Source organism: Zootermopsis nevadensis, unplaced genomic scaffold (assembly GCF_977971745.1).
Source record: "Zootermopsis nevadensis isolate Lab colony 2312 unplaced genomic scaffold, Znev_1.0 Znev_ptg000030l, whole genome shotgun sequence".
NCBI lineage: Eukaryota > Metazoa > Arthropoda > Insecta > Blattodea > Termopsidae > Zootermopsis > Zootermopsis nevadensis.
Genome location: NW_028259162.1, coordinates 13,870,918 through 13,897,110, shown reverse-complemented (window position 1 = coordinate 13,897,110; position 26,193 = coordinate 13,870,918). Strand labels below are relative to the sequence as shown.

The following is a 26,193-nucleotide window of genomic DNA, read 5'->3' as shown; positions in this document are numbered from 1 at the left end:
CTGTACCTCACTGACGACGATATAGTTACACTTTTTTTGTGAAACGTACGAAAAATATAGGCGTGTATACAGTGTGTTTTGTGTATGAAAGATTGATATTTTTACACGGAGCTGAAAAGTAAAATTATTATTACAAATTTTACTCGAAGTAATTCAGTCGGTTTTCCATGTGCAATATTTTTAAAAACTTGTTGTTTTCAGAACACAATATATATACCTAGAGAAATTGTTGAGAAATGGATTAATATATTTGGCAATAATTGTCAATTAATTATTTCTCGTGGGAGAACAATTGAAGCAGTGTATGAAATTACGCAATTCCTGGTTTCATTACCGCAGACCTTGTTCATGGGTGCAATTGATTAACATATTTGGCTTGTCTATTGTGTATATGCAGAAATAATGAACGACAAATCGATACTGATATATGGCAAAGTAGAGAAAGGAACGCATTGTACATTTGTTTACTGGGTCCCACCCGCCCCGCACTACAGTATGTAACTAATTTTGGGAATAATATAATTTTATTTATGTGTTAGGTTTGTAGTTACAAATCCCTTGCCTGTACAGGATACCAAAAAGTTTGCAGCAAAAGCCTATCTCTGTAAGTAAAACATGACCCGCATTTAAATCATACTTTATGTTTCTTTTTATTAATGTTTTTCTTTCCTACTTCATTTCTTTGATTCTTTCTTTTGTCCTTTTCTGGTTTCAATGTTAGGCTTTTGCAGAATACCCAGGCCCCTGGTCTAGTTTCTGGTTGTGTTACGTGCATAACGTGAGTAAGAAAGGACAAATAAACATGATGATAGTTAATAATAACAATAATTACAGTGATTTTATCATAATAATACCATGATTTAAAATATATATTCTTGGAGTACATACTCTAGCATTTAAAATATGTTCTTCACGCCACATAATGTAGATCGTCCATGCATTGATGATCCAAAGTTATTGTGTCTAAAGTTAATTCTTCCACTAATGTGATCTCAGGCCCATTGTTTCACTACAATGGGACCCAATGATATCCCGATGTTACGCAACAGTTAGTTCCAACAATGGGACCGCCTGTCCTTTGAGAGGCACTTTATTCGAATCTCAGCCAGATATTTTGTCTCAGCCTTATGTCACAAAATTGGAGCTTATCACAAGATGGTGATGACTTCTCTCCAATCCCTCTCTTTCCCTTTGGGAAGCATCAATACTGTTAACATACTTTTTACTAATTAATCCTATCCAAAACACCGTTTGATGCGACAATATAGTGGATGTAAGCCTAGTCTACAGAGGAGACAATTCAGGCCACAACTCAGTTTGGATTGCAGCTTTGTTGTCAGCGTGGAAATAAGGACGATTTTAAGGCAGTTTAAAATGATGTGTACATACACACGCACATAAATCCAAAGAATCAGCGAAAAATAAAACTGTGTAAAATATAAACTCTCATTCAACGAGATAAAATTTGCTACTGCACTGTGTTGGACTACGTGACCAATAACAAATGTAAATAAAACAAAATATTTACTTTAAGTACCCTCAGTATTAAGCAGGATGTTGCTGGGTAATATTGAAACACACGAAACAATTGCATACTTTTCGTAGATATGTTTTCTTATGTCGCCTTCGGTGAACAAGTGGTTAGCGTGCTCGCCGCTGGACCCAAGATACATGGGTTCAAAACCTGGGCGCGGTCGATGGGTTTTAAGGAGTAATAATTTCCTTCGGAGGGGAAGTAAACCGGCGGTCTTATGCCGTAGATTTACGGCATGTAAATGAACTTTACGAGCATGAACGAGATGTTTCGTAAGCAAAATTCAGCGGCCATTTCTCGCCAAAGTCTCTCTCTTCTCTACTAGATGTCTCTAGCAGGAAAATCAGGATTGAGTAGAAATTGTGCAGAGGCAGTGGGCTTGTCACTCACTACTCACAAATGCGCATTTCAAAGAGTAGAAAACTTCCGAAGGGAGGCGGTAAAGGCCCTCACTGGGTTATAAAGACAAGGAAGAAGAAGTGTCTTCTCTTATATCTTTTATTTAAATTTGCCGATTTACTTTTGTTTTATTTGGTATCTTATAGACTTTTATAAAGGGAGGACTAATTAAAGAAACAAAAGACATTCGAAAGCTTTAGTTGTCCCTGGGCTTGCTTAAAGACAATTTAAAATACATAATATCGCGTCTGTGTGTTGATGAAACTGGGATACAATGATGAAAGTCGTCCAAAAGAACCTACAATTCTTTCGTAAGGAAAACTCCATTCAAAATTCTGACACGCATTTCTGTACATTAAATCATGCAGGTACAAATTTAAAGTTGAAAAATCTTACACTAAATTCAGCAACTGTAAATGTGCAATTTCCTTATTTGTTTGTTTGTGTGTGTGTGTGTGTGTGATATTTAAAGAACGTTGTGTACAGTAACAAGTAGAGCTGCCATTGCATTTCTTTTAAAATAATGGTCATTCACTCTTTAATATACACAACGGTGCAAAATCCAGGACACACTTTAAGTCACAACGTATATAGAATATGCTTTTTCCTTACTACCTTACATTTAATTTAATTAATTTTCTTGTTTGTCGTTGCAAATATCTTTAAAAGCTCACATACAAATGCTCTTTTATTTTAATAATTCACGATCGTTGCCTTCCGAGAACTGAGTTACAGCTGTTGTATTATGACTTTTGCATCATTCAATAATAGAACAGACATGTATTCGGAAAATCATAATGAGCACTCTGAGTCATGGATATTTATGAAAAAACTGATCTTTAGTATTAACCAAACATTAAAATAAGGTTCAAGTTATAGACATCCTAATTAACATAAAAGATCACCAAATAAATATGATTTTTAGTACGAAGATGTGTGGAAATACACACTATAAGTTTATATTAATAAAAGCAGGAGAAGGGTAAGAGTAGTAATAAATAAAACATGTAAAGGAAATTTCTGAATATGACCCTTTGCTCTGGACAAGCAGTTTTAAAGTAGCAAATGTATTATGTTATTACAGACGTGATGTAACTAATGGAAGTTAAGTACATCAAGGACAAATTCCTTATTTACACAATCAAAATCGGTCATCAGTACAAGTTTCTTGCTAACACTCATGTGGCCATTTATTATTAGAAAACGATGGCTCATAATGAACGTATCGACACCATTTTGGCTAATGAAAATTGCCGTAGCAATGACATGAATAGCAAACATTCATAATTTAATGTTTGTAACAGAATCTAACACCATTTAAAAGTCAGTTAGAATGAGAGGTTTCTGACGCGTGTGTTGCATCAACCAAACACAAATTTAATTCAGTTACATTTGAAGCCCAGTATATTTTACGATACTAAATACATTGTCATAAATGGCACTATTTTACATGTGTATTTTCACACTGACCCTTGATAAATAATAATGTACGGAACCTAATATAATATATTTGTGAACACACAAATATCAGCATATAGCAGAGCTAGACAATTATTGACTTTGAAACACAAAATAATCTATTTATAATTCTCAATTCTCTTTCAGGTTTAAACACAATATTATTAGTATTTATGTGGTAATTCAATTAGGTTCTACAGTATTCGTAATTGTATTAAATCAAAGCATATTCGGTAAATAAAATTAACAAATAAGAATTTAAGAGACGCTACCACTGAGATCAGTAGCAAGCTATAAGCCTATCATTTTACAAAACAAGAAATTTAAAACTTTAAGGCAATCGATTAAGACAATTTGTAATTAATACTTTAGGGGGAAACTTTTAAAGGTGAATGAGGATAAGGATATAATATATTACATTATAAAGAGGTTTTACGGTAATAAATGCGGCAGATGTCAATAACTAATCAAATATCCCATGCATTTAAATGTGGGGTTCTTTCATTAACAAGACAAACTAAGAACAGTTCACCAATATGTCAGTTTTTTTCAAACCTTGTAGCACAGGGTATAAAAAAGCAAATATGCCTAATTACGACAGTGAAGCATACTGCGTGTTCACGTTTTATAACCGACACCAAACAGAGAATAAGTACGTATTTAAACACAGTTCTACTCAATCATCATTAGCTGAATTCTGTGAAGTCAAGTTTACCTTATAAGCACCAAGATCATCTACTACACACATCAGGGTAGCTTCGCGTCCCACGGGCACTGTCACGTTGATGATTGGCTCGCCAAACTTGGGCATGTCTGCAACGCAAACATGAGAAAATATTACTCTTCTACCTGACGGGTGTTACAGTAGCATACAGCAAAGCAACTTATAAATAAAAATGGTATTCACGTACGAACTAGAGGAGTAGATATTTAGGCTACAGTTGTACCAAATAAGAATTTAAACTACTACACTACAACAAATACATTTTCGTTCTCTAAAGGTTTCTGACAATGAATGTTTCATTTACAAATATCATACTGTATAAAATCCACTGTCTGGTATGTACTTAATATAAATTTTCAGGTGCGTTAAAAACAACAGGTATTTTGTTCGTGATCTAAAGTTATGAGAGATTATTTGTTTTCGTATTTGAATTGTAACTTCGTGTGGTCTTGAGGGTCGTGACCAACTTTTTAGAGTAACATTCAACCTTCATCTATAGGGTAGAAAGAAACTCTGAGGATTGAGGCAGTGAAACATCTGTAACCATGTAGAAAGCACATAGAAATCTACATGATACCAGACTTCAGACCAAAATCCGTAGACAGGATCGTTCGTTTTTGGCATATTTAACGACGGTGTGTCAAATATATGTGCTACAGTATGATTACAGGTTCTTGCGGTGGAGTTATATGACCGCTGTCTTCTGCTTTTTAGCGCCGTGTACTCTGGTAGATTATTACCAACATTTCAAACGTTCTTGGATCCCCTACTGTTATTGCTCCCCGATGATAGAGGACCTCTAAATTACTGATAAACATCTCCTAGATTACTTGTCTCTATAACCCAAATGACAGCCATCTTTACAAGCCAGACATTATCGAATGACAAATGGCAAAACCATTATAAATAACGAATCTAAAAATATGTGGTATACAGCTTATATTAAGACAATCTAGGTTAATTTACGCGGAGGACCTGAGTCATAACATGGAAATTCAATCAAGAGTGGTTCACTATGTTATAAGATTAGGTTCTTTTAGCCGATAAGCTCACGATGTTGGTTTTCTGGGTTGTGACTCTGCGTGAAGTTGTAGGTGGACACCAACGCTTCGGAGGAACATAGACTCTCCATCTTTAGCCGTAAGGGCGGAAGCAGTGCGAGTATGGTATTTACATACACGGTTACATACCGTCACACACCAAAGACCAACGTCGACACAGGTTAAATAGTTCGCCGCCAAAGTTTTAACCCATTAAAACACAGTTGTAACCACATGTTTCACCTCCTTTAACTGCCATAATGCTGAAGTTTTGTTTATGGATTTCACATTATTCTCAGTATGAATGTAAGAACATCTAAACATTTGACGTGTGAATGATAGTTATGACATTTAATGCAAGAATTGACATTTTAAACTGCTTAAAGTTTTTTTAAAATATTACGTCTTTTGCCAGGATTGTGATGTCTTTCAAATTAAAATTAACAGTATCAATTAATTTATCTTTTTGGTGGAGACGGTTCTCATTGTCTTTGAGGTATAAACTAAATTTTGAAATATTGTTTAGATTAGCATTTTGCTGCATTGTAATTAATCTCAAATTATTTTTTACTATTATAAAATTGTACTTTTGAACAATATCCTCAACAATATCTTTAACATCTTTGTGTATGCAGCTTAAAAGGAATGAAAATTAAATTATTGTTCTACAAAAGCAAAAACTATTTGCTTCCCGTGTGAATATATTAATTCATTTCATTGTAATGTTCCGGAAATCGGTGAAATTTACTACGTTACAAGATGTGACTGTGTAATTTGTGTCACTGTCCAGAATAAAATGATTTATAGATGTCTGATAGGCCACAGTCTGTTTGGACTGTGTCTACATTTGCATTGTAGTCCAATGTTGTAATTCGGAAATCAGCTTATTGTACCACTTTAGGCGAATATCAATGCCCAGCCCCAGAATATTCCCGTCTGTCAACAGCGATTAGCTTAAGAGCTTATCAGATAGTGAGATCGTTTTCTGTACTGTTGGCTTGGCACGGAAGAGTCTAATAACACAACCCAGTACTACTGATTCTATCTTGTTCCATCGGAATGGATTCATGAGTTTCACCAGTCTTCCCAATAAATACGAATATGTGAACAGAAACAGTAAATCAAATCTAAAACTTCTTGACGATGGTGAAGAGTCAATTGAATAAAAATTTTCTTGGATATTATCCATCGTCTAGTAAATATAAAACGTAAAACGACGTTTCGGAGATGGGACTCTATCTCCGTCTTCAGGTTTATACACAGTTGGGCCCACTAGATAGAGCTAATCCCTATCTCCGGACAAAGTAAAAAAGTAAAAGTCTCGGAATAACAGTAAAGTTTATTACAGGAATTTCAAAAAAGATCTTCTAAAAATTATGCTTGTTAGATATGGTATTATATCTCACATGTCTGTGATCAAATTCTATTTTTCTAACACGTAAAGAGAGTTTAATAAGGTCTAATTGTCTTGCACACAATTTAGAAATAATTTTTGACGATTAGTGCGTTTAAGGTTGAATTTTCTTTGGCATTGACAAACAAATACTTCTCTGATTGCTTTGCTTATATTGTGTTGTTTTCAAACGGCTTTAAATTGTTCAGAGCTAGATTTTTACATAGGAGAATTTTAAACCAATCACCTTTTCTGTTCTTGGCAATTCGGTATTCTCTACAGCAGTAGTATTCAAACATTTTTGTTCGCGTACCCCCAGATATAATTTCTCTTCCAACTTTGTAACCCCAAAGTTGTTGGTGTATAATTCAAGTTATACATAGTATATAATCTACTTCTAAAATAAATTAAATAAATTACATTACTGATTATTCAGTGTTTATCATAAAATAATTTTTTTTCAAATTTCACGTACCCCCTAAGATGTCTTCGCGTACCACCGGGGGTACGTGAACCCCAGGTTGAATACCACAGCTCTACAGCAGTGGTATTCAACCTTTTTTGTTCGCGTACCCCCAGATATAATTTCTCTTCCAACTTTGTAACCCCAAAGTTGTTGGTGTATAATTCAAGTTATACATAGTATATAATCTGCTTCTAAAATAAATTAAATAAATTACATTAATGATTGTTTAGTGTTTATCATAAAATAAAATGTATATTTTTAAATTTCACGTACCCCCTAAGATGTCTTCGCGTACCCCCGGGGGCACGCGTACCCCAGGTTAAAGACCACTGCTCTAGAACACTCAACTAACAACAATTAACCAACGATAGTCTTGTGTATGATCACAAACTTCCACGGCGACTAAGTATAACGAATTCATCTCTGACTACCAGCCGTGTCAGGTGGTTGAATGGGAGAAAAAGCACCAACGTTTCGACAACCATCTTGTCCTCAGGGTACTGAAATTTTAACTTTATTGAGCTCATTTAGCAATGTGCATTTAGTAAACACATAATAGGAACGTAGATTTTGTCCGTTCTCCTGTGTGTTTATATCAGAAACTCTTAGTTTTTAACTAAGAGTTTCTTTAATTACCTTGTTTCCGTTAATTAAGAAACTACGTTTAGGCTTACACACAGTGGTTAATTTTGATACATTTTCTTTATTCAAATTGTTTAAAATGAATGTAATGAAGTACATGTGGAGCCTGTAATAGAGTCGACTGATATATCATGGATAAATATTTTATTCTATACTTATTGTAAACTGTTTTATTAAATAACTATAAGATGTTACTTAAATTGTCACGGCCGTGTGAACGAAGATGATTGTCTTCTTTTTGGCGATAAGCCAGACTGATGACGGAGGCAACAAGGAGCTCTGAAACTTTGGTAAGGTGCTACAAGGCAGAAGACAGCCATCTTCATTTGAAATATTGTGTCAATGGTCAGGACGTGGTCTACTGTTAACTTGTGTTTGTCGTAACGCTTTGTTGCACAAATTCTTCTAGATGGCAGCACGACATCTGTACGTAAACGAAATAGTAATTGTCCATTGAAACGTCAGATGTCACTGGTTTTCTGTAGTTTCTTGTACTTTATTTATTGCAGAGTGTGACTTGTACCTGTTAAGACGCGTGCTTAATTTGCTATTTCTGTTGTGTTCTCGTTAGTTTTGTTTTTTGTGGTTGTGGAAAATGTTAATTTGTGTATGAATGTGTTAAAAAACTAGCTGTATCGTGTAACGTAGCCTATAGTGAGATTAAACAATTGTGCTTGGACGTATAGTATGGAAGTAATTCCAAGCGCAAGATACGTACAATAGAAGATTATTTGTTACATTCAAAGACGATAATGATTCATCGAATATTAGTGGTGAAAAATGCTGTATTCTGTCGTGAAATTATAGTGTTGGACGGCATGATCAAGAACTGAATTACATAGAGGTAAGTAGTACCGTGTAGTATCTTCAGCATTTCTTGCTGCTGTAGTGAACTCTATGTATTTTGTTACCAAAATGAATATTTCTATATTACTTTGTTTTCGAAGGACAGAGGGGGGCATGCAACCGTTATATTCTTGTACCCTATTCAATGGACGTGAAATAATCTCTTTAAGTATCCGTTGGAATAAAACCCCACTATATGTCTTAATTTAATCGTTATGTTATTATTTTTATTCGATGATTTTAGTTCATCATTGATTTAAATTAGGTGAATTATGTTCTGTGCAAATCTAGAATACCTCTAGAAAATACGCAGTCCCTTTGTCTGCTCAAAATTAAAATAATTCTTGCTATGACCAGAGTACGTGGTACACTGTGAGCTGGCTGGGTCTGGTTTCATATGCTAAAGCTATTCTTGTTCAAGGTCAGAAAGGTATATACAACCTACGTCTCGTTCCCAAAGTCCATCTGCCTTCAAGCTGCATTTTATTTATGTGAACATTACCTTGTTCGTATTCTGTATGAAAAACACGTAGTCATATTTTTTAATTAAAGTAAAATAACAGAATATACCGTTACTTTTAACAAATGAAACATGTATTTCTTCGTCTTTAAAAAGCCATAAAATATACAGCATGTCAAATATATAGGTAACAATTCACCAACTGATCAATGAGATATACTTTATGCTCTTCGAGATTTTGTATTGTATTAATCATCTATTAGCTACTATAATTTATTATTAGTCCATGGCCATGTTTACACTTGATCATGGTTCTCGAAGTTTACAGCAGCCAAGACGAATGATTATATGGAAAGAAACGGATCTAGTGACCCATTCTATTTATTAGCAACGAACTGACTTTAACACTTTTGTGTAGTTAATCATTGGCTTTGTCGGCATCCTTCGATTAGGGTCTGTAATATTAAATAGGTAGTGCTATTTACAGAGTTTGTTACTGATTATTAGAAAATATTATGTATGTTGCTATGATGTATACTTTTGAGAAACTAAATAACACATAAAATAATTTTATCCGCTGTTTCGTACACTTATAAAATTTTTAATTAATGTTTTGACAAGTGGACATAAAATAAAAGAGCCTGAAGACAACATTTTCAAGAAAATTTGGTTCTAAAATGTTTGTGGAAAATATGGGATACTGCAGAAGTGGGATTTTATAATTTACACATAGAACTACTCCTGTTAGTTTAGTGAAATAAATAATGTTATAAATGCCACAAGAATACATTTCTAACTGATATGCCCGTATAATATATACAAATGTTAATTTCTATTTATTTATAATTTCCCATATTCCGCCACCAACAAAACATAAGTTCTCTTATGATTTATTTCTTTGTGCTCTATTTGACGAAGTTCTTTATAAAAAGTTAATTCACATTTATAAGACCACGGCAAGCAGAAGGCTTCGTAAGAAGAGTTCTTGTCCACAAAACGTAACAGCAAGCTATACCAAATCCACAAATTTACCATTCCGTATCTAGAAGAGGCATGTTTAATCTTCAGATAAAGTCTATTCAATTTCCTACTGAACGTTGAAGTGAAGTGGTTGCCATTCCTGCTTCGTAATCGTAAAGCTCAGATCGTATTTTGGCTCAGAAACGGTCCGATCTGACAGAGAGACTTTTCGCCCGTAGACTACAGGAAATTGACTTGATAGTAGCTTAAATGGCCTTTTCCACATACATTAAAATCACCTGTCCTATCATTTGACTCAATACTACAAATGCAGCTGATTGATACTCATAAAATAAGTTAATATTCCTTTTCGGTTGTGATTACGTAAATGTCCTTGGTGGACTAGATGGAAATCTGTTGTTACTGAAGGCGGTGTAATCAAAGTTGTAGTTTCTTTGGTTGTAAAAAATATTTAAGGAGGTCCACAATTTATCTCAATAACAATCTATTATATTTCGCTGTGTTTGTGTGTAACTCATATTACAGCATAAATTGAATTACGTATGTAATTATCCTTTCTGAACTGTTTTGGAATTATAGCATCTGATTGAAGTATGACTGAGAACGATGAATTAAAAGTATATGGAAGAAAGCTGTTATATGATAAAATTAAGCAGGACACACTACCTTCAGCGTGCCTTTAGATAATTCTGATTTGTTTACTGTACAATTCATTTTCCCAACGTATGAGCTCGGTAATGAATGCATATTGTATTTATACACCGTACGATGAAATATTAAGCATCTGACAAGAGACGATAGTAAATCTGTATACAGTCACAATAAATAACTTTACGTCATATAATTCCAAATGACTTCATATGATAATCAGGTACCTCACGAGACTTCTGTTCAAAACTCAAGAAGATTAACAGCCATGAGATGGAAGTATGTTTCACTTTAATGTTCCGTGCAAATAAATTGTACTCAAAGGCGTAAGAAGTCAACCAGAAATTCACGAACATTTTATGCTCCGATAAATAGAAGTAATATTAGATAAACTGAGGTCGTTATTAAATTACTGATAAACAAGCTACCGTCATGACTTCAATAACTGAACTTCAGTAATAAATAAGTTTTGTAAAGCTGTTTATTAACAGCAGTCAGCAAAAAATGTGTGGTTATGAAATAAAGCTAAATTCAGTACAAACGAATACGTCAGACACGAAATCGAATTGATAGCATATTTCGTATAACTTGGCTTATTTTTAGCAGCGCCTATGAAGTAGAATAAAATATTTTTATACTGTAGGTGGTTTATTATTATGTGTATTTCACTCCACGAAAGAAACCCACGCCATAAATTTGAAGTTTTAGGTCGTACCAAACTTTTTACGATCGTAGGCACTCGTAATTTTTAGCACTGAAAAGTTTGCATATAGGAACACGATATAAACGATGGAATAAACTTCTATGCATCTTGATTCACAAGTCTGTCTTCAGTTGACACTCATATACAGGCAGCCCTCTATTTACGCCGGGGATGCGTTCCTGGACGGAACGGCGTAAACGGAATCGGCGTAAATTGAAACTCTTTTGTAATGTAAATCAATGGGAAGTCAATGACATGCGTTCCCAGCACCCAAACATTGACGAGTAATATAATGGCATTACATTTAAAGCTCTAAAATAACGTAAATATAGTAAAGGAAATTTAAAAAAATATATTTTATACACTTACAATCGGCAATTCGTTGGTCCCCGTGATTGACTGCGATTCTTTCATGTGATTGATCTGTAGTCATCTCTGCTGTTATGCGATAGTTGCATTCATGTAAGACGCCGACCTATAGAAAATCGCGTAGTAAAAATAATCCCGGTACCTCCAGGAATGAAATTGCATCAGAGCAAACTCGCATATGCAAAAGTTTGCATTTCACAAACAGCTTTTGCCGATTCATCGATCTCATTGGAGCAAATTCGCGTTAACGAAACATACGTAATTGTAGAGGTGACTGTATTTATAATTTTTATTCAAAATCAGCGATGTAAGAAGTACGATTTAGTATAAGATGCAGTACGAGAAACATTGTAAAACGTTATAAATAATGATATTTTGTTTTCACTTTTTGACTTATTGGTTTCAAAATCGGAGTTATTCTGAATCGGCGCAAATCGAGGGCTACCTGTATAGCAAATTAAAAAGATACATAACGTATAGAATCTAGCATATAGTGCTTGCTTATATTTACGTGAAAGAATTATTTGAAGTGTGCTGGATATTGAATTCATGATTTGGTACTAATAGAATTTAAATAATGGAAAAAGACGTTATAAAAATTGTTTCCTCGTTCATGTGTCCTGCATAATTTTCTCTCCGATGACTGCTAGCAGTTAAACTACAGGGGTCGGATTATTGTGAGATCGGTGGGTGCAGGTTTGATACACGACGTTGCATGCTGCTAGCCCATATCTAACTCACTCCACGGAGCTTCAATCTCTCTACCCGGAGACACCCCGCTGGGACCCTTTCTTCGCCGGACTTACTATCGCTTTGCACGTGACTCCGTCTTGCTCTTTTTTATTACGATTTGTACAATAAAGATGGAAACAAAACTGATAGCCGTTCGGTTTTCCCGAACAAACATTTTGTTCCGAAACCAAATTCACTGTGGTCTTCACTGAATTTGATTTAAAGGTAAACAACTTGTTCTAGAAGGATGAAACGGTGAAAGTTACGAAATTTGAATAAATTGTTCTTGTAAAATAATGTCAAATCGTCCAGTTGCTAATTGAAAACTATGTAACTGAAATATTCTCTGCTATTATTTCTCAATAACAGCCTTAGTATTAAAATATGGGGGCATAATATTTAATGTTTGTTTTAAATAAACCATATAAAAGTGCCATAGTAGACTGTGAACATAATTTAGAGACGATTATGCTTTGTTTAAGTCTAGTGTTTTTCCTTGGGTAACATTTATTTTCTCAAATAACACGTTACTTTCTTCCTTTACTAGACAAATTCAATTGAGGTTCAAGAACGTAACATGTCCCCTTCAGACATCATCAGAAGCCCGTTAATCACGTAATTATAAATACACACACATTCTCTCAGTCTTCAGATAGCACAGAGGTAAATGGGCGGTATTAGTACACAGTCGCCCGTCGTCAGCAAGTTTACAGTAAATACAGAATCGATGTACCTACAAGTCAGGTTAACCGTATGACAACTTGCAGAAGCAGGGTAGTGACGTGTTCGTACCTTTCTCTCTATTTGTGTCAGAATTAGATAGAGATTTCTAAAAATGGGGAGCTGTCTTTAAAGCCATGACATCATCAGGAAGAAATTCACTGATGATTAAAGAAATTGTAAAATAATACATACTTTCACAATACGTGTCATAACTTATTTTTTTACCACCAGATTGGGTTTACATGAAGCTTCTCAAAGGAAAATCGGTTATAGACTGGATTAGCCAGCACTTTGTTTTTCGACACCCAGTCACATTGGTTTTACTAAGAATAAAGAACTTCGTAATTTGTGGATCATAATTTTCTTTGTAGTAGCGCCGTGTACTCTGGTAGGATTATGCCGATGTTTCGAAGGTACTTTCTGCTACCGTCATGAAAGCGATCATAACCTTTATTATGGAGGAAGCAGGTACCTCTGAAACGTCGGCAAATTTCTATTACACTACATTAGTGAAAATGCCATCATTTCATTGTATTTGCCCTCAAGTCAATTAATATTCGTTGTGCATAGTAACTTAAGGAGAGTAAGAAGCAATTACACTTTAATTTAGTTGTATTTTTAAGCTCTCAGACTATGTTGGTATTAAATATAAGCAGCACTGAACGAAAGTCACGACCGTGTTGGTTCATACAGGTGTTAATAATTGTGTGCATATCATCACTACAGGTGCAAGTTGTGAAAAAATATGTCCTTTGCAATTCAGATTAAGCATTGTAACTAAATGCATATCACTGTTAGTTACAGAAACTTTTTTTTTCGAATTGTTAATTGATTTACGAATCCCTTGTTAAATACGTTGATATAGGAAAAGGAGGAATTCAAATTCTTGTTTCTGGTCGTTCATGTCTATAATATATATTTTGAATCTGTAATATTATTAAACAGTCAATATATCAGCAGACATTTTTATGTGAATTAAAAAAGAAAAATAATATATCTACTTCTGAATGAATCTACCAAATACAAAAGATCTGCCATTTATTGAAATAAGTATTTTTGTGAAATCAAAGCTTTCTTTATTTATATTTCTTCTTTTTTATGTTTGGAGCAATAAATTCAAATATATATATATATATATAATTTATCGATATTTTAAAACACGAAGAAATGAGTTTAATCATACGTATCTAACTACCATAAAAGAGAAATGGCTGACGAAAAATATAAACGTCGGTAACAGTATCAGATGTTTATTCTTCGTACTAGAAATTATAAAAATTCCTTTTAGAGAATGGAACACAGCGAACAGGGCATATCAGATGTTGGTGGGCATACACTTGTTTTGCGAGGTATTCAGATAATTGCGTAATTATGCGCACCGGTGTCAGCAATATTAGCGGTAGTACATTAAGCGACGCTAGCCGCACCATTACTAATTTAATTACGTCATTACTGAAGGTGTGTTAATTACCAGTACATCTCAAACCCCCTTATGTCAACAATTACTACAATTATCTGCTGTGTGTATTTTACAAATTATCGTCTCAAATCATTCAAAGGGCCAAGTAAGTGTTTATTGTAGTCTTAAGATGTCTTATGAACTCTAAGACACCCTACAGCCGCATCATAACCCTAATACTCTCATACAATGTGGTTTGCCAGTAGAAATTGTGATAACGAGACAAGGACAGTGACTTCCACTCAGATAGTGTTTTTAAAATAAATTTAATACACCAAAATCGTACGGAAAGTAGAAAGAATGGTTATAAATTTTGATAACGTAACTGAACAATTATTGCGTGTTAAATAAAGTGCAAATGAGAAATAATTGCTCAATAGAGGAGCTATTTAATTCTATTTTAAAATATTGCCCTAGCATAAACCTTGATAAAATAAAGAAGGAAATTTGAGACATTTTAGCCAGAATTCTAACCGGATATCTCTGAAATAGGAAGCAGGATTGATTGCCTACCAACCGACATCCGAAATATAGCTGCATGAGACATGAAGCCATACATACGGTCTGTCTGAGCGGACAAGTCTCTCGATCTTGAAGCCTTGCGTCATGCTTAACTTTGCCCCGAAAACATCGGCCCCTTATTAAAAATATTCCCACTGTTGAAGCAACCTGCATGATATTTGATGCGATGGTTGTGACACCATACATACTAGATTTTACAGAAATGAGACAAAACAGTAGAGGGTAGACAACTAAGGCGAACTGAGATTCAGCTGATGTTTCTATATCGCTTATTAGAACGGCTATGCGCCTGCGCAGATGGGTTCTTTTATGTCCTGAAAATTCTGTATTCAAATACATAGTTTTACACTGATGGGTTCTGCAACATCAACGCACTAGTAAATTAAAGCTGTCCCACTATACGCCACGTAGTCGTATGAGGGGAGCGAAATTATAGCTCCTACTCATTCTTAACCTCGGCGCTAGATAGGGGTGAGTGGTCAGCAACAGGTACCGGTCGCTCTTAACCCCCTGCAAAGGACGCCGGTACCCACTGGATAGGAGGCTGGGTGGGCCCCAGAGCCGGTGTAGACGCAGAGACTAGAGGAAAAAACCTCTGCTCCCATCGGGGATCGAACCCCGGCCGTCCAGTCCGGAGCCGGTCACTATATGAATTAACAACGCCGACTCTGCGCACTGAGAAAATAAAAATGAAATTTGACGATGACCGGGAGGTGTTTAGAAGAAACATATTACCATCACTTCAAATTAATATTTTGCAATTTAATAAGATTTGTCGTTTTGTTCCTGTCGTATTAAATTACAATGAAAACACACACAGAAATTTTTTAAATTACTTAATATTTTATTTTTCGTAAAAATTCTTTTGAAAAACTTAGGACGTAGACTAATAGAATTAACGTTCATACGGCGGTGAATATGATGGGGCATTGCACCTTTAGACTGGTAGAAGTTTGCGAGATAGGTTATTGATAGTGTTCTTACCACAGGATTTTTAAGGTTTGAAATAAATGTAAACTGAACGCCAGCCCTGTTCCGTTACCTTACGCAAAATGACCTTTTTCTTCTCCATGTGGAGATAAAACTGAATGTTAGGGAGGCTAAATCACATTGCGACCCTCATTGATTGTGTCATATATAACCTTTATATAGCTTGAACTTTACCAACCCTGTTTTTGGCCTTTGAAGTGGGGTTTGCGGTGCACTGGTCCTTAAAAGCATGCGTGTACTTATATTTTCGAAGACAGAAGTTTAATAACTTTTGAGGAATTTTTGTAATGCTTGATCTGTCACTCCACAATTTCTATTTCAGTGCAAATATCATAGGGTTCGTGAAATTCATTATCACAGTTGTTTGCTTTTAACTGAAGTGTTTTCATTCGAAAGACTAAAAGGTGGTTTCGAAAATGAAATGCACACATATAGGCCGTAAATGGTTCTTTGACTTGCAGCGTGTAAATATTCGTATTCTTTAATATAAATTGGTAAATTTTAAGTAACTAAATTAAAAGCTTCTGTTCAGATTTCCAATAAATTTTATTTTTAAAATGTGTGACCAAAACTATTAGAGTTCTTAATGAAAATATTTTCGTCTGGATTTCACAATTCCGTGTGTTTAAATTGTGGTCTTGCGTGTTATCATGCCGTGTAGTTTACGTTTGTATAGCGTTTCAGGAGAACACGTTGCTTCCAGCATCAGCACCGAAAAACCCTTCTACCCTGTTTCAAGATATATACAAGTCGCTACATGAAATTAATAAAATCCGGTATTAGTCAGACAGTGTAACCAGAATTACTTGCAATTAGTATACAAGTCTCTCGTTAGATTACTGATTGACTTCCGTGTGATTGAAGTGTATCTAACGTGTTCACAGAGGCGTTCATAACATGAAATCCAGTATCTCCAAAATCACTATCATCACAGCTAACAATATACATAGTAAAAGCAACTCTAATTTTACAGCTGGAGCTGTAGCTGCTTCATATTGACGAGGAGACTGAATTATTCTCTTGAGTCATTACCGGTAGACCTGTCGACTATACAAAGGACACTAACAGAATTGTTCGCAAGGTTCACGGAATTCTCTTGTCAACATTTCACAGGACGGGGTAATTTCTGAAAACACCTCTCAGTATGTCATTTCTGCGAAAATACGTAGGCACTATGGAGACGTAAACAATGCGACCACTTTTCGTTTATGTGTACAAGTTTTGTTAATTAAAAGACTGAATGTTTCTACTACTCAGCAAGATTTCCACATAAATTAATTTACAGACATAAATATGAATAAAAATCTTCTAAGAAATTTTAGTACAGAATAACAGTTTAATGAGAATAATGTTTGAATAAAAGCCGTTACAATTGTTATATCATGACCACCTTAACCTATATGGAAAATTTAATTTAAGATCCTAAAACTAGTCGTGTATTTAAATATCCCATAGCTTATTCACAGGAGCGTATTAAAACTAAGTGGGAACGAACTTATGAAATACATCGGATGATACAGCTAAAATGTTATACTGCTTATAGCATATTACTAATTAAAGTTTAAATTAGAAGTCCAAAGTAGGGTGTCATCTGAAAATTCTTGGCAATATACTACTAACGATATTCCGAGTGATTTAATGTGAAACAATACACTGTATTTTTAAAACTTTGCATACCGTGTAGTGTATTAGAATATAAAATAAGCAACAAACAACTATTAACACTATAAAAAAGACACCATACGTCACTGATGATGATCTCTTGAGGTTGAAACACGTATGACAATAGTGTCTTTTTATAGTGTTAATAGTTGCTTGTTTACTTATTTTATAATATACTGTATTATTTTTAAGCATGCTTTATCATACGACAGCTAATTTATACGTTTTTGGGCATTCCATAATCCGATTTTTGGGACTTAATTGACTGAAAAATGTGCATGGAAACATATGCTATCGCAGGGAACCAGACGAAAAGGGGTTTTAGAATCCCTAGGGTCGTTTGGAGAGTATTTGATATTTAATGCGTAACGTACTGCGCCCACAGTCGGATATGCCTTTACATGAGCATAGAGATTACAAATAAAGCCACAAAAAAGAAGAAAAATATAACGAGTCGTTGGTGAAATTCTATACAGGGTGGAGTTCATACTGGGCAGGTACACGGTATGAATTCAGGTAATTCATCACCACACATAATATGTCATTCATTAGGACTGGGTTTTAAACCAACTTTACCTCATCTCTACCGAACACAGTAGCCGTGTACAGGCATAGTTAATGCAGTTTATTTGTAATTCAGGCACAAGTACATGTTATTTAAGTATACAGACACAAAGAACATAACTGAGTACTGTTACAAATTCAGCGGGTCTTCTATTGACATTAAATTTGTTTCTGGATCTAATGAATAGAATCAGTTTTCGCTAATACAAGGGCAATCACGACAAATCTAAGCGATGCATCTCAGAAGATATATAAAACATATAGGACATTTGCTATTATCTCTCGCCTTCAGTAAATAATATTAAAAAGGAAGTATTCCCTTATGATGGTGTACGTCGAACGTACGAAAATAATAAATTGTAAAAATACGCTAAATTTTAAAATACAAATTATATATATACATGTGTAAACATATGCAAAAGTAGAAAATATTAGTGCGTTGATGTATATAGTACATATTCTAATAAGTTGTTGTTGGTTACAAGAAAATGTATTTTGTAATAGTTACAAATAATCCGGGAATTGATATGTAGCCTTTCTCTTTCAGTTGTAGAAAGCTTTATTAAGATCACGGTGTATCAAAAGATACAATATAATACGTGAAATTTCAGTATTTGATTATATAAAATATATTTTCAAGGAAACTTCCGCTTTGTGCTAGTTACGTTTCTTTCCTGTTTAATTTGTTTGTGTCCTACGCATAAAGAGCACGACATCAAGATCAAAAGTGTTCAACGAAAACAAATATTGTACGTAAATAAGACGTGCTATAGACAATCAGACGGCAAAGAGGTAGAGGAAGAGAGGTATAACCAATTAGTGTATTCGTTAATGTCAGCTCTTTATGATGTTAGAAGGCATTCCGGAATCTGCAGTAAGCAGATGTGTTTCGTTTGTAGCAACTTTGTTTTTCTCTTAACAATGCCTTTAAATTGTTGACTTTAAAAAACCAATAACGAAGAAGGTGAAAGCATTTCTCTTCCATGAAACTCAGCAGAAATAGATGCTATTTTAGGAAACTGATATATATTATTTTATATTTTCCTTCGTATGACAATGTCAAAGAATGTCATGTTTCGGGAGGTACTGTTGCTTCCATTACTGATGCAACCTTTATTCGTAAACTGATGACAAAGGCATTAATGAATACGAAGTGGGTTAGACAAAAGTGTTATGATGTTGGGTGCTCTACGTTGCCAGACTTCTAATTAATCAGGGATTAGTAAACCTATAAAATTTTCCCATCTTTCACAATCCATTTTGTGCTTTTCTGTTTCAATGATTTTTTGTTCATACGAAAGAGTTCTATCAGAGTTGTCCATGTTCATGTCCATGTCCATTCAAGTGTCTATTGGGAATTGCAAATTCAGACCCTAAATGGGGCAGCAACTTTTTTCAGAAACATTGTTTTGACACGCCTCAAAACACCGAAGATTTTACAAAGGACTTTTACGATATTCTTGTGTTATTTATTAAATTTGCGAAAAACCTCATAATAATGCGATCTGAAGAAGGCAAGTTTTTTCTTCTTCTAAAATCTATCTGAACAGTGTAAAATACAAAATTTATGTCAATTGAATGTGACACTTTTCATATAGAAATATCTTATTTATGAGTCATGGCAAAAATATATGAAGTCATGTCTTCCATTAGAGTTTTAAATGTGGTCAGTTTTTGAGTGATTTTCTGAAAGGTATACAGGCTTCTACATAATAAGCGTTTTTAAAAGTAAAATTTTCTCCCTCACCTTCGTCGCCTAATTTATGGAAGTGGTCAGGCAAAACGTTGAACATGTCCCTTTAACCTTTTTTACTCAAAAATACTAAACAATTTTGCAAATAAAAACACTCGGACTAATTTTCTCTTACGTGCGACTAAGGACTACAGAATCGAGATTCGAAATCCCTCGTCTTTTCTCTATTAGCAGACTTGCATTGCTAACGACGTGCTTGAAAGTAAGTGGTGGCTTTGGAGTGAGTGGGGGACCTCACTTCAATTAAAACTTCTCTATTAGTCTTCCCTCAGAATAAAACAGCAACTTCCATCCATACGTCTCCCCACTTTACTCTATGGTTCAGAGGAGAAACAGATCTAATTATTTAACGGTCAAGTACCGTGAGAAAAGGAATTTCTACAGACATTTAACCTGCCTATTAAGAGCCAAATTACCGATCATACAGGCACAAATGCAGATATCTCCGCAATTATGTGAAACTTATGCACCAATTTCAAGAGCATGTGAGGGCCATGTAGTTTAGAGTTTGCGGAATTAAATTGGCCATTACTGTATTATAAAATAAAAAGTTTTACTGAAGTAAAAAAAAATCAAAGCACCTCAAGTGATCCGTGATGGATGTGGTCAAACGTCCTCACAGAGTAAATACTGGTCGGTATGCATTCTGAAACGTTCAGTTTCCACGCCTTTCCTTCTTTGGTGGCATGAATATTTTGGAATATTTACACACGCGTCACATTCCACTTCGCTTCTATGTAAGCTTATAATAAATCCAGATTTCTGCACCGCGCGCCTTATTAAAGGAATTATTTCTTTGGATCTACATGAAATGTCCATAGCTCCATCAGTGATAAGAGAAAACTGAGACCAGGAATACTTTCTGCCAATAAAAATTACGGTCTTTATTTCATGTACTTTTAATTTGCAGGAATGGTACGAAATAAATTTAAGTAATTAGTATACACAGGAATTGTTTCTTGGCCAAACTTTAAACCATATACTACACGACTAGTTTATATACAGCCATGTTAAGTACTCACATTTAGAACGTACCATCTCAACAGAACCTTTGAAATGAACTATAAGAATTGTATTTATTTATTTAAGTGTTTGTTGTAATATAAACTTTCTCCATCGATCTCTTTTTTAGTATTAATTATCCATAGAGCTTTCGCAGAATATTGGTGAACAGATTCATTAGTGATATATCAATATTTGTATCAGCAGTAAATTAACTCCAACGAACTGTATTTGAAACCGGAAAGAAGGTATTTATAAAATCTGTGTTTTATAAATTTGGGAACATTTGGCCATCATCTTTCGTAACTTTTGATTAGTCTATATTATAGACTAGCAAAGCGTGTGTAAAGGTTCTAGTAGTTACTTCGTAAATTTCACTGCATTGCAGTTGTTACTAATGTACCTGACTTCCATTGTAGACTACGATAACATCACATGAAAATATTATTTGGGATTAGAAAATAGTTAGTAGGCCCTAAGTCAATCCAAATTACTCTGCTTTAAACATGGCATGATTCTCAGTACACTGATATTATACTGCTAAGAATAGATTCTGTTCCAAATCATACGTGATATTTATCTTAAGGATCATTTTCATTTTTATGACATAAAAACTCATTTTTCAAACGAACCTTACATAGCTTCCGGCTTCTGATGGACTACATAAAAATAACTGTGCCAGCCAATCGACTTGCTACTTCACACGTCACATCTACATAACTTGCAGTAACCTTTCTGTACTCGTTTCCATTTAAATCAACGGAGGAAATCAAGACCTAACCTAACCTCACAGAACAATCGGCCTGTAGTCTGATGAGATTCGTTGTTTCTTATGGGGGTAGATATCAGATAGCACAAACTTGAAAGAATCAGCACCATCCGGTAATATTTTTCAATGTCTGTTATTACATGTTTAATTCTGGAATATTTATTCATAGCGTTTCAGTCTGTGGTCTAGGTAAAGGTAATTAAAAAAACACAATATGTGTTTATATGCATTTAATAGTAAACAAGGAAATATAAGATCGGACCTGTTCAAAAAGCTACAAAACTCCAACACTAGATAAAGTGACTTGGATCTCGAAGGCTTAACGACTCTAATATAAAAAGAAACAAATGTAATTGTTCCTAGGCAAATCTAGACAACCTCACAGTTCTCCGAGGGAAAGAATCGGCCTTAAGATAAGGAATTAAAATCACATGTTTCAAATGTGTTTTATTTTCAGACACTTGCAATTTATGTTCATTATTCCTCGGCGTAAAGCCATATCTCACAACGTTACAGACCGGCGAAAATAAAATACGTTTTATGCAGAGATACTAAATGTGTGCTTATTGGCTTTTGGAATAAATACTTCTACAAATATTAAAATATTATACATAGTCTTTTATTGTTAAGGAAATAACATGTATGTTTAGTACAAATTAAGGTTATAGAATTTCAGAGGGAACCATAATTTTTAAAAAATAATGTTTAATACTATATTTCCATCGGGACACATTTTTAACAAAGGTATCAAAAGTCTGAGGGTAAACAATAATTAATCTTACAATTAATGTTATTAACTCTTGTAATTAATGTGAGTTATCGGTTTAATTATTAATAAGAAATAATTATATAAGTGTGAAACTTAAAATGTACTTTATCCTGTTAATATGAAGCCTATATTGTATTTTATTATAGTATGTTTAAAAACATTTTATCATCAGCGAAGAGGTTAATTGCCACTAAATTTACACACTAATCTTTCTCACGTAATGATGAAACCATGCATTAAACTGTAACTGTATACTTTATCACAAATTTCTAAAATCGTAATGATTTCAGGAGCCTGTATTTTGTACATAGGTTCCAGGTACAAATATTACAGATCGTCTCAAGGATATGTATACACATTATAATGTCCAATATTAACATTGTTATCGAACTCCTTGTGCTGTGTTTACGAGGTGAGCCTGGTGTGTTCTACACTTAACAGATGGCAATGCAATATAATTATAAATACCTATGCTGACGTATGTAACTATATACTTGATTAAAATTCATTTATTTTATTATGTACTGTATTTATACATTTTTGGGACATACTACATTACCAGGGAGTGTAGAGATAAAGAGAGAGAAAAATCATTGCTATTTTTAAGTGAGATTAAAGAAGGTTGATTACTCACATACGAATTACGCATTCAACAGTTGCACAGGCCTGTTCGACTGTTTGCATGTAAGCGGTTTAACAGCAGTGGTTAACATGACAGGCAACAAATATTTATACATGTCAGATAGCCGTCTGATGCTACAAATGGAACTCCAATTACCTTACCAATTCCACCGCCAAACATGCGAAAATCAATATCTTGATACACGTTGCCATACAAACTGGCACAGGCCTCACCTGACCTAACCTGGCATTGAAGCGAGGCATTCACAAACAAAGCTCGTAAATGGTACACTGGCACAAACAACAGAATTGGAGAAGGATAGAATTGTTTACTGTCATCAGCCCGTAGACAGTGTATGCAGTTCTCTGTATACGCTGGTGGAGTTGAAAAGCTGATGGCTGTTGATCCTAACCAATATTCTCTCTCTCTCTCTCTCTCTCTCTCTCTCTCTCGTTATTCTAAACGGGTGAATATTTGTTTGCGGTCAATGAGGGAGGGAAAATTGTCAGGATTTATCTTTATGTGCACCCTTTACAGTACCTGTGGTGAACCGTGTGTAGTAATATCTACGAACATGGCTTGGGTTCCAGATAGAACTATTGGAAGGAAATATTAAATATTACAAAATTTTGTTTTTCATGTTAGATGTAAATAATATGATGGGCCTATATAATACGCTGAGCATGAAATATTTCCTGCTAAAATATTTGTTTTAATAAAATATGTCTACGTGGAAGAGACGTTCTAAAAAGAAACGTAATACCGATCATAGAGTGTGGACATTATAAAATGTCCTTTCCGCTATGATGGAAAGGCACAGAGGTTTTCAGACGACAGAGAAATCCGTGACAAACATGGGTCGAAATGTAGGTGATATCATTTATTTCCTTTAATGAAAATTCAAAGATGAATTCATGTCAAACACATATTTATTGTGAAGATGGCTGTCTCAGGGTTGTTTCGCCGTGTAGTCTGGTAAAATTTTACCAACGTTTCAGGAGTCCTTGCTGCCTCCATCATCAGGGTGATGATCGCCCTGATGATGAAGGCAGAAAGGACATTTCTACCAGACTACACGGCGCAAGAACCCTGAGGACAGCCATCTTCAGACTCACCGCCAAGATAACCTCAAATCTTACATATATTTACTGTTATTGCCATTTGGCCAACAATGTGGAAAAAAACACCGTATGTGTTAAATTTCTTCACATGCATAATTTGCTAGAGCTTGTTGACTCTGCGTACTGTATCCCTTCACAACGAAACATATTCTTCTACCCCATCGTCAAACGAAGGTTCACAGAAATCTGTCGCAGATATTAAAGATATCCGAATGATGCAATTGTATGTTTCAGCGAAAGAAGTTTGCCAGTCCAGGTCCGTGGCTCAATTCCCGAACGGACTGAAACTTGAGATGAGGGGTAAACCAGGCTTTGGCATATTAATCTGGTTTATATGAACGACGGAGGTGTGATTAGATGATACTTGGTACACCTCACTTCATCAAAATTTGAGTGATTTTATTAAGTTTTGGCTTTGTCCAATGTATCACATTGGGAAAGAGAGTGGCGCCATCCTGGCGTGTAAAAGTCTCTTCCCCCGACATTCGGTTTAGTGACCGTTGGTTTGGGGCGCCCTAGTAGGTGTGAAGTGACGATTGCCAGATGACCGCTGCTCCACTACGACTCGGACCAATGAAATTTGAATGTGGCTGTTCGGCACGTTTCCGACGTCATAAGTGACTTTTTGGGGGACGAATCGGATTGTCATATTTAATTCAAAATTCAAGAACAGTTACGTTGCGGGAATATAAAAAGCGAGATTGCGTTGGGGCTCCCTCTCTGAAACTTCGGTTCTTCACGGCAAGCAGACAGTTTCTGCTCGATTCATCAAATTTCAAGTACAAAATACAACAGTTTGTTTCTTCAAGGCAATCAGACAGTTTCTGCTTGATTCTTACAATTATAAATACAACAGCCGAATCATCGCGCTACCCTACAATCAGAATAACTTATTGAAAGGAAATAAAAGGTGAAATATTTCCAAGGTGACTTCGGTGTGGTCTGCAGTTGATTATCCCCACAGATTTCACGTCCTTGGCGCACGGCCGCTCCAACTATCACAGTCCCCGTATAATCCCTGAGAGTCGGACAATCTTGCTCGCCGACAAACCCCACACCACTTATTATTCCTTATATGTTTCCGAATTATCCGAAGTTATATCAAGCTGTAACCGCAGGCAAACCGGGCACGCTACTGGGTTTGATCCCGGGGCAACCAGAGTAAGAAGAAAGCAGTCTGCGGAAGGGCAGTTGCAGAAGTAATATTTTTACCAAAAGGGGAAATGTTTTAAGCCCTATATAATGGAGAAACGCACCCAGTAAATTTTAATTATCAGTCTAAATTTTAAGAAAGGAATAAAGTTGTGACTCCAAAAAGTACAGTTCCGTATATACTCTTTATTTATTTCACAGCTGCAACATTGCTGTTAATGACATAATTTCGTCAGTTACATAATTTATCTTGTAACTTTGGTCTAATTCTATTTATTTACAATGTTGATATTCACTGTGTATAAGACCTTTGAATGAAGCCTATTTTTAAGCTCATTAAGGTCAGTCATTTTGTATTAGCTTGTACCTCATTAGCGAGAAACGTTCTCTTTTAGAATATTTATGTAAATGACTAAGTGAATTTCTCATGTAACTCATAACTAACTCCACATAGCAGAATCCTCCTTTAGAAGCTAATAGTCGCTCACTAGCAAAAAAAATCCCACTCCTATTGTTGAACACGGAAGTTCATTACCATGTAAACAAAAGTCTGTGTTCCCTCTATTTCCACATGTGAAGTGAAGTCTGTTTATCTAGATTAGACCAAGTTACACACACAAATGCGACATCCAAACCATAAACATTTAGATGTTGCGATTGAATTCAACTTTGACCTTCAGTGAAGGTTCT

General features: G+C 34.9%; 1 protein-coding gene across 3 annotated transcripts in view; it reads right to left on the bottom strand.

Annotated features, from left to right (window-relative positions):
• LOC110831819 (opioid-binding protein/cell adhesion molecule homolog) overlaps positions 1–26,193 on the bottom strand; it is a 173,273-nt gene that overhangs the window by 69,236 nt on the left and 77,844 nt on the right. For all 3 annotated transcript variants that reach the window (XM_022068248.2, XM_022068246.2, XM_022068247.2), the window contains exon 2: positions 4,107–4,204. In XM_022068248.2, the coding sequence (XP_021923940.1) occupies positions 4,107–4,204 (98 nt within the window). The remainder of the gene's footprint in view (positions 1–4,106; positions 4,205–26,193) is intronic.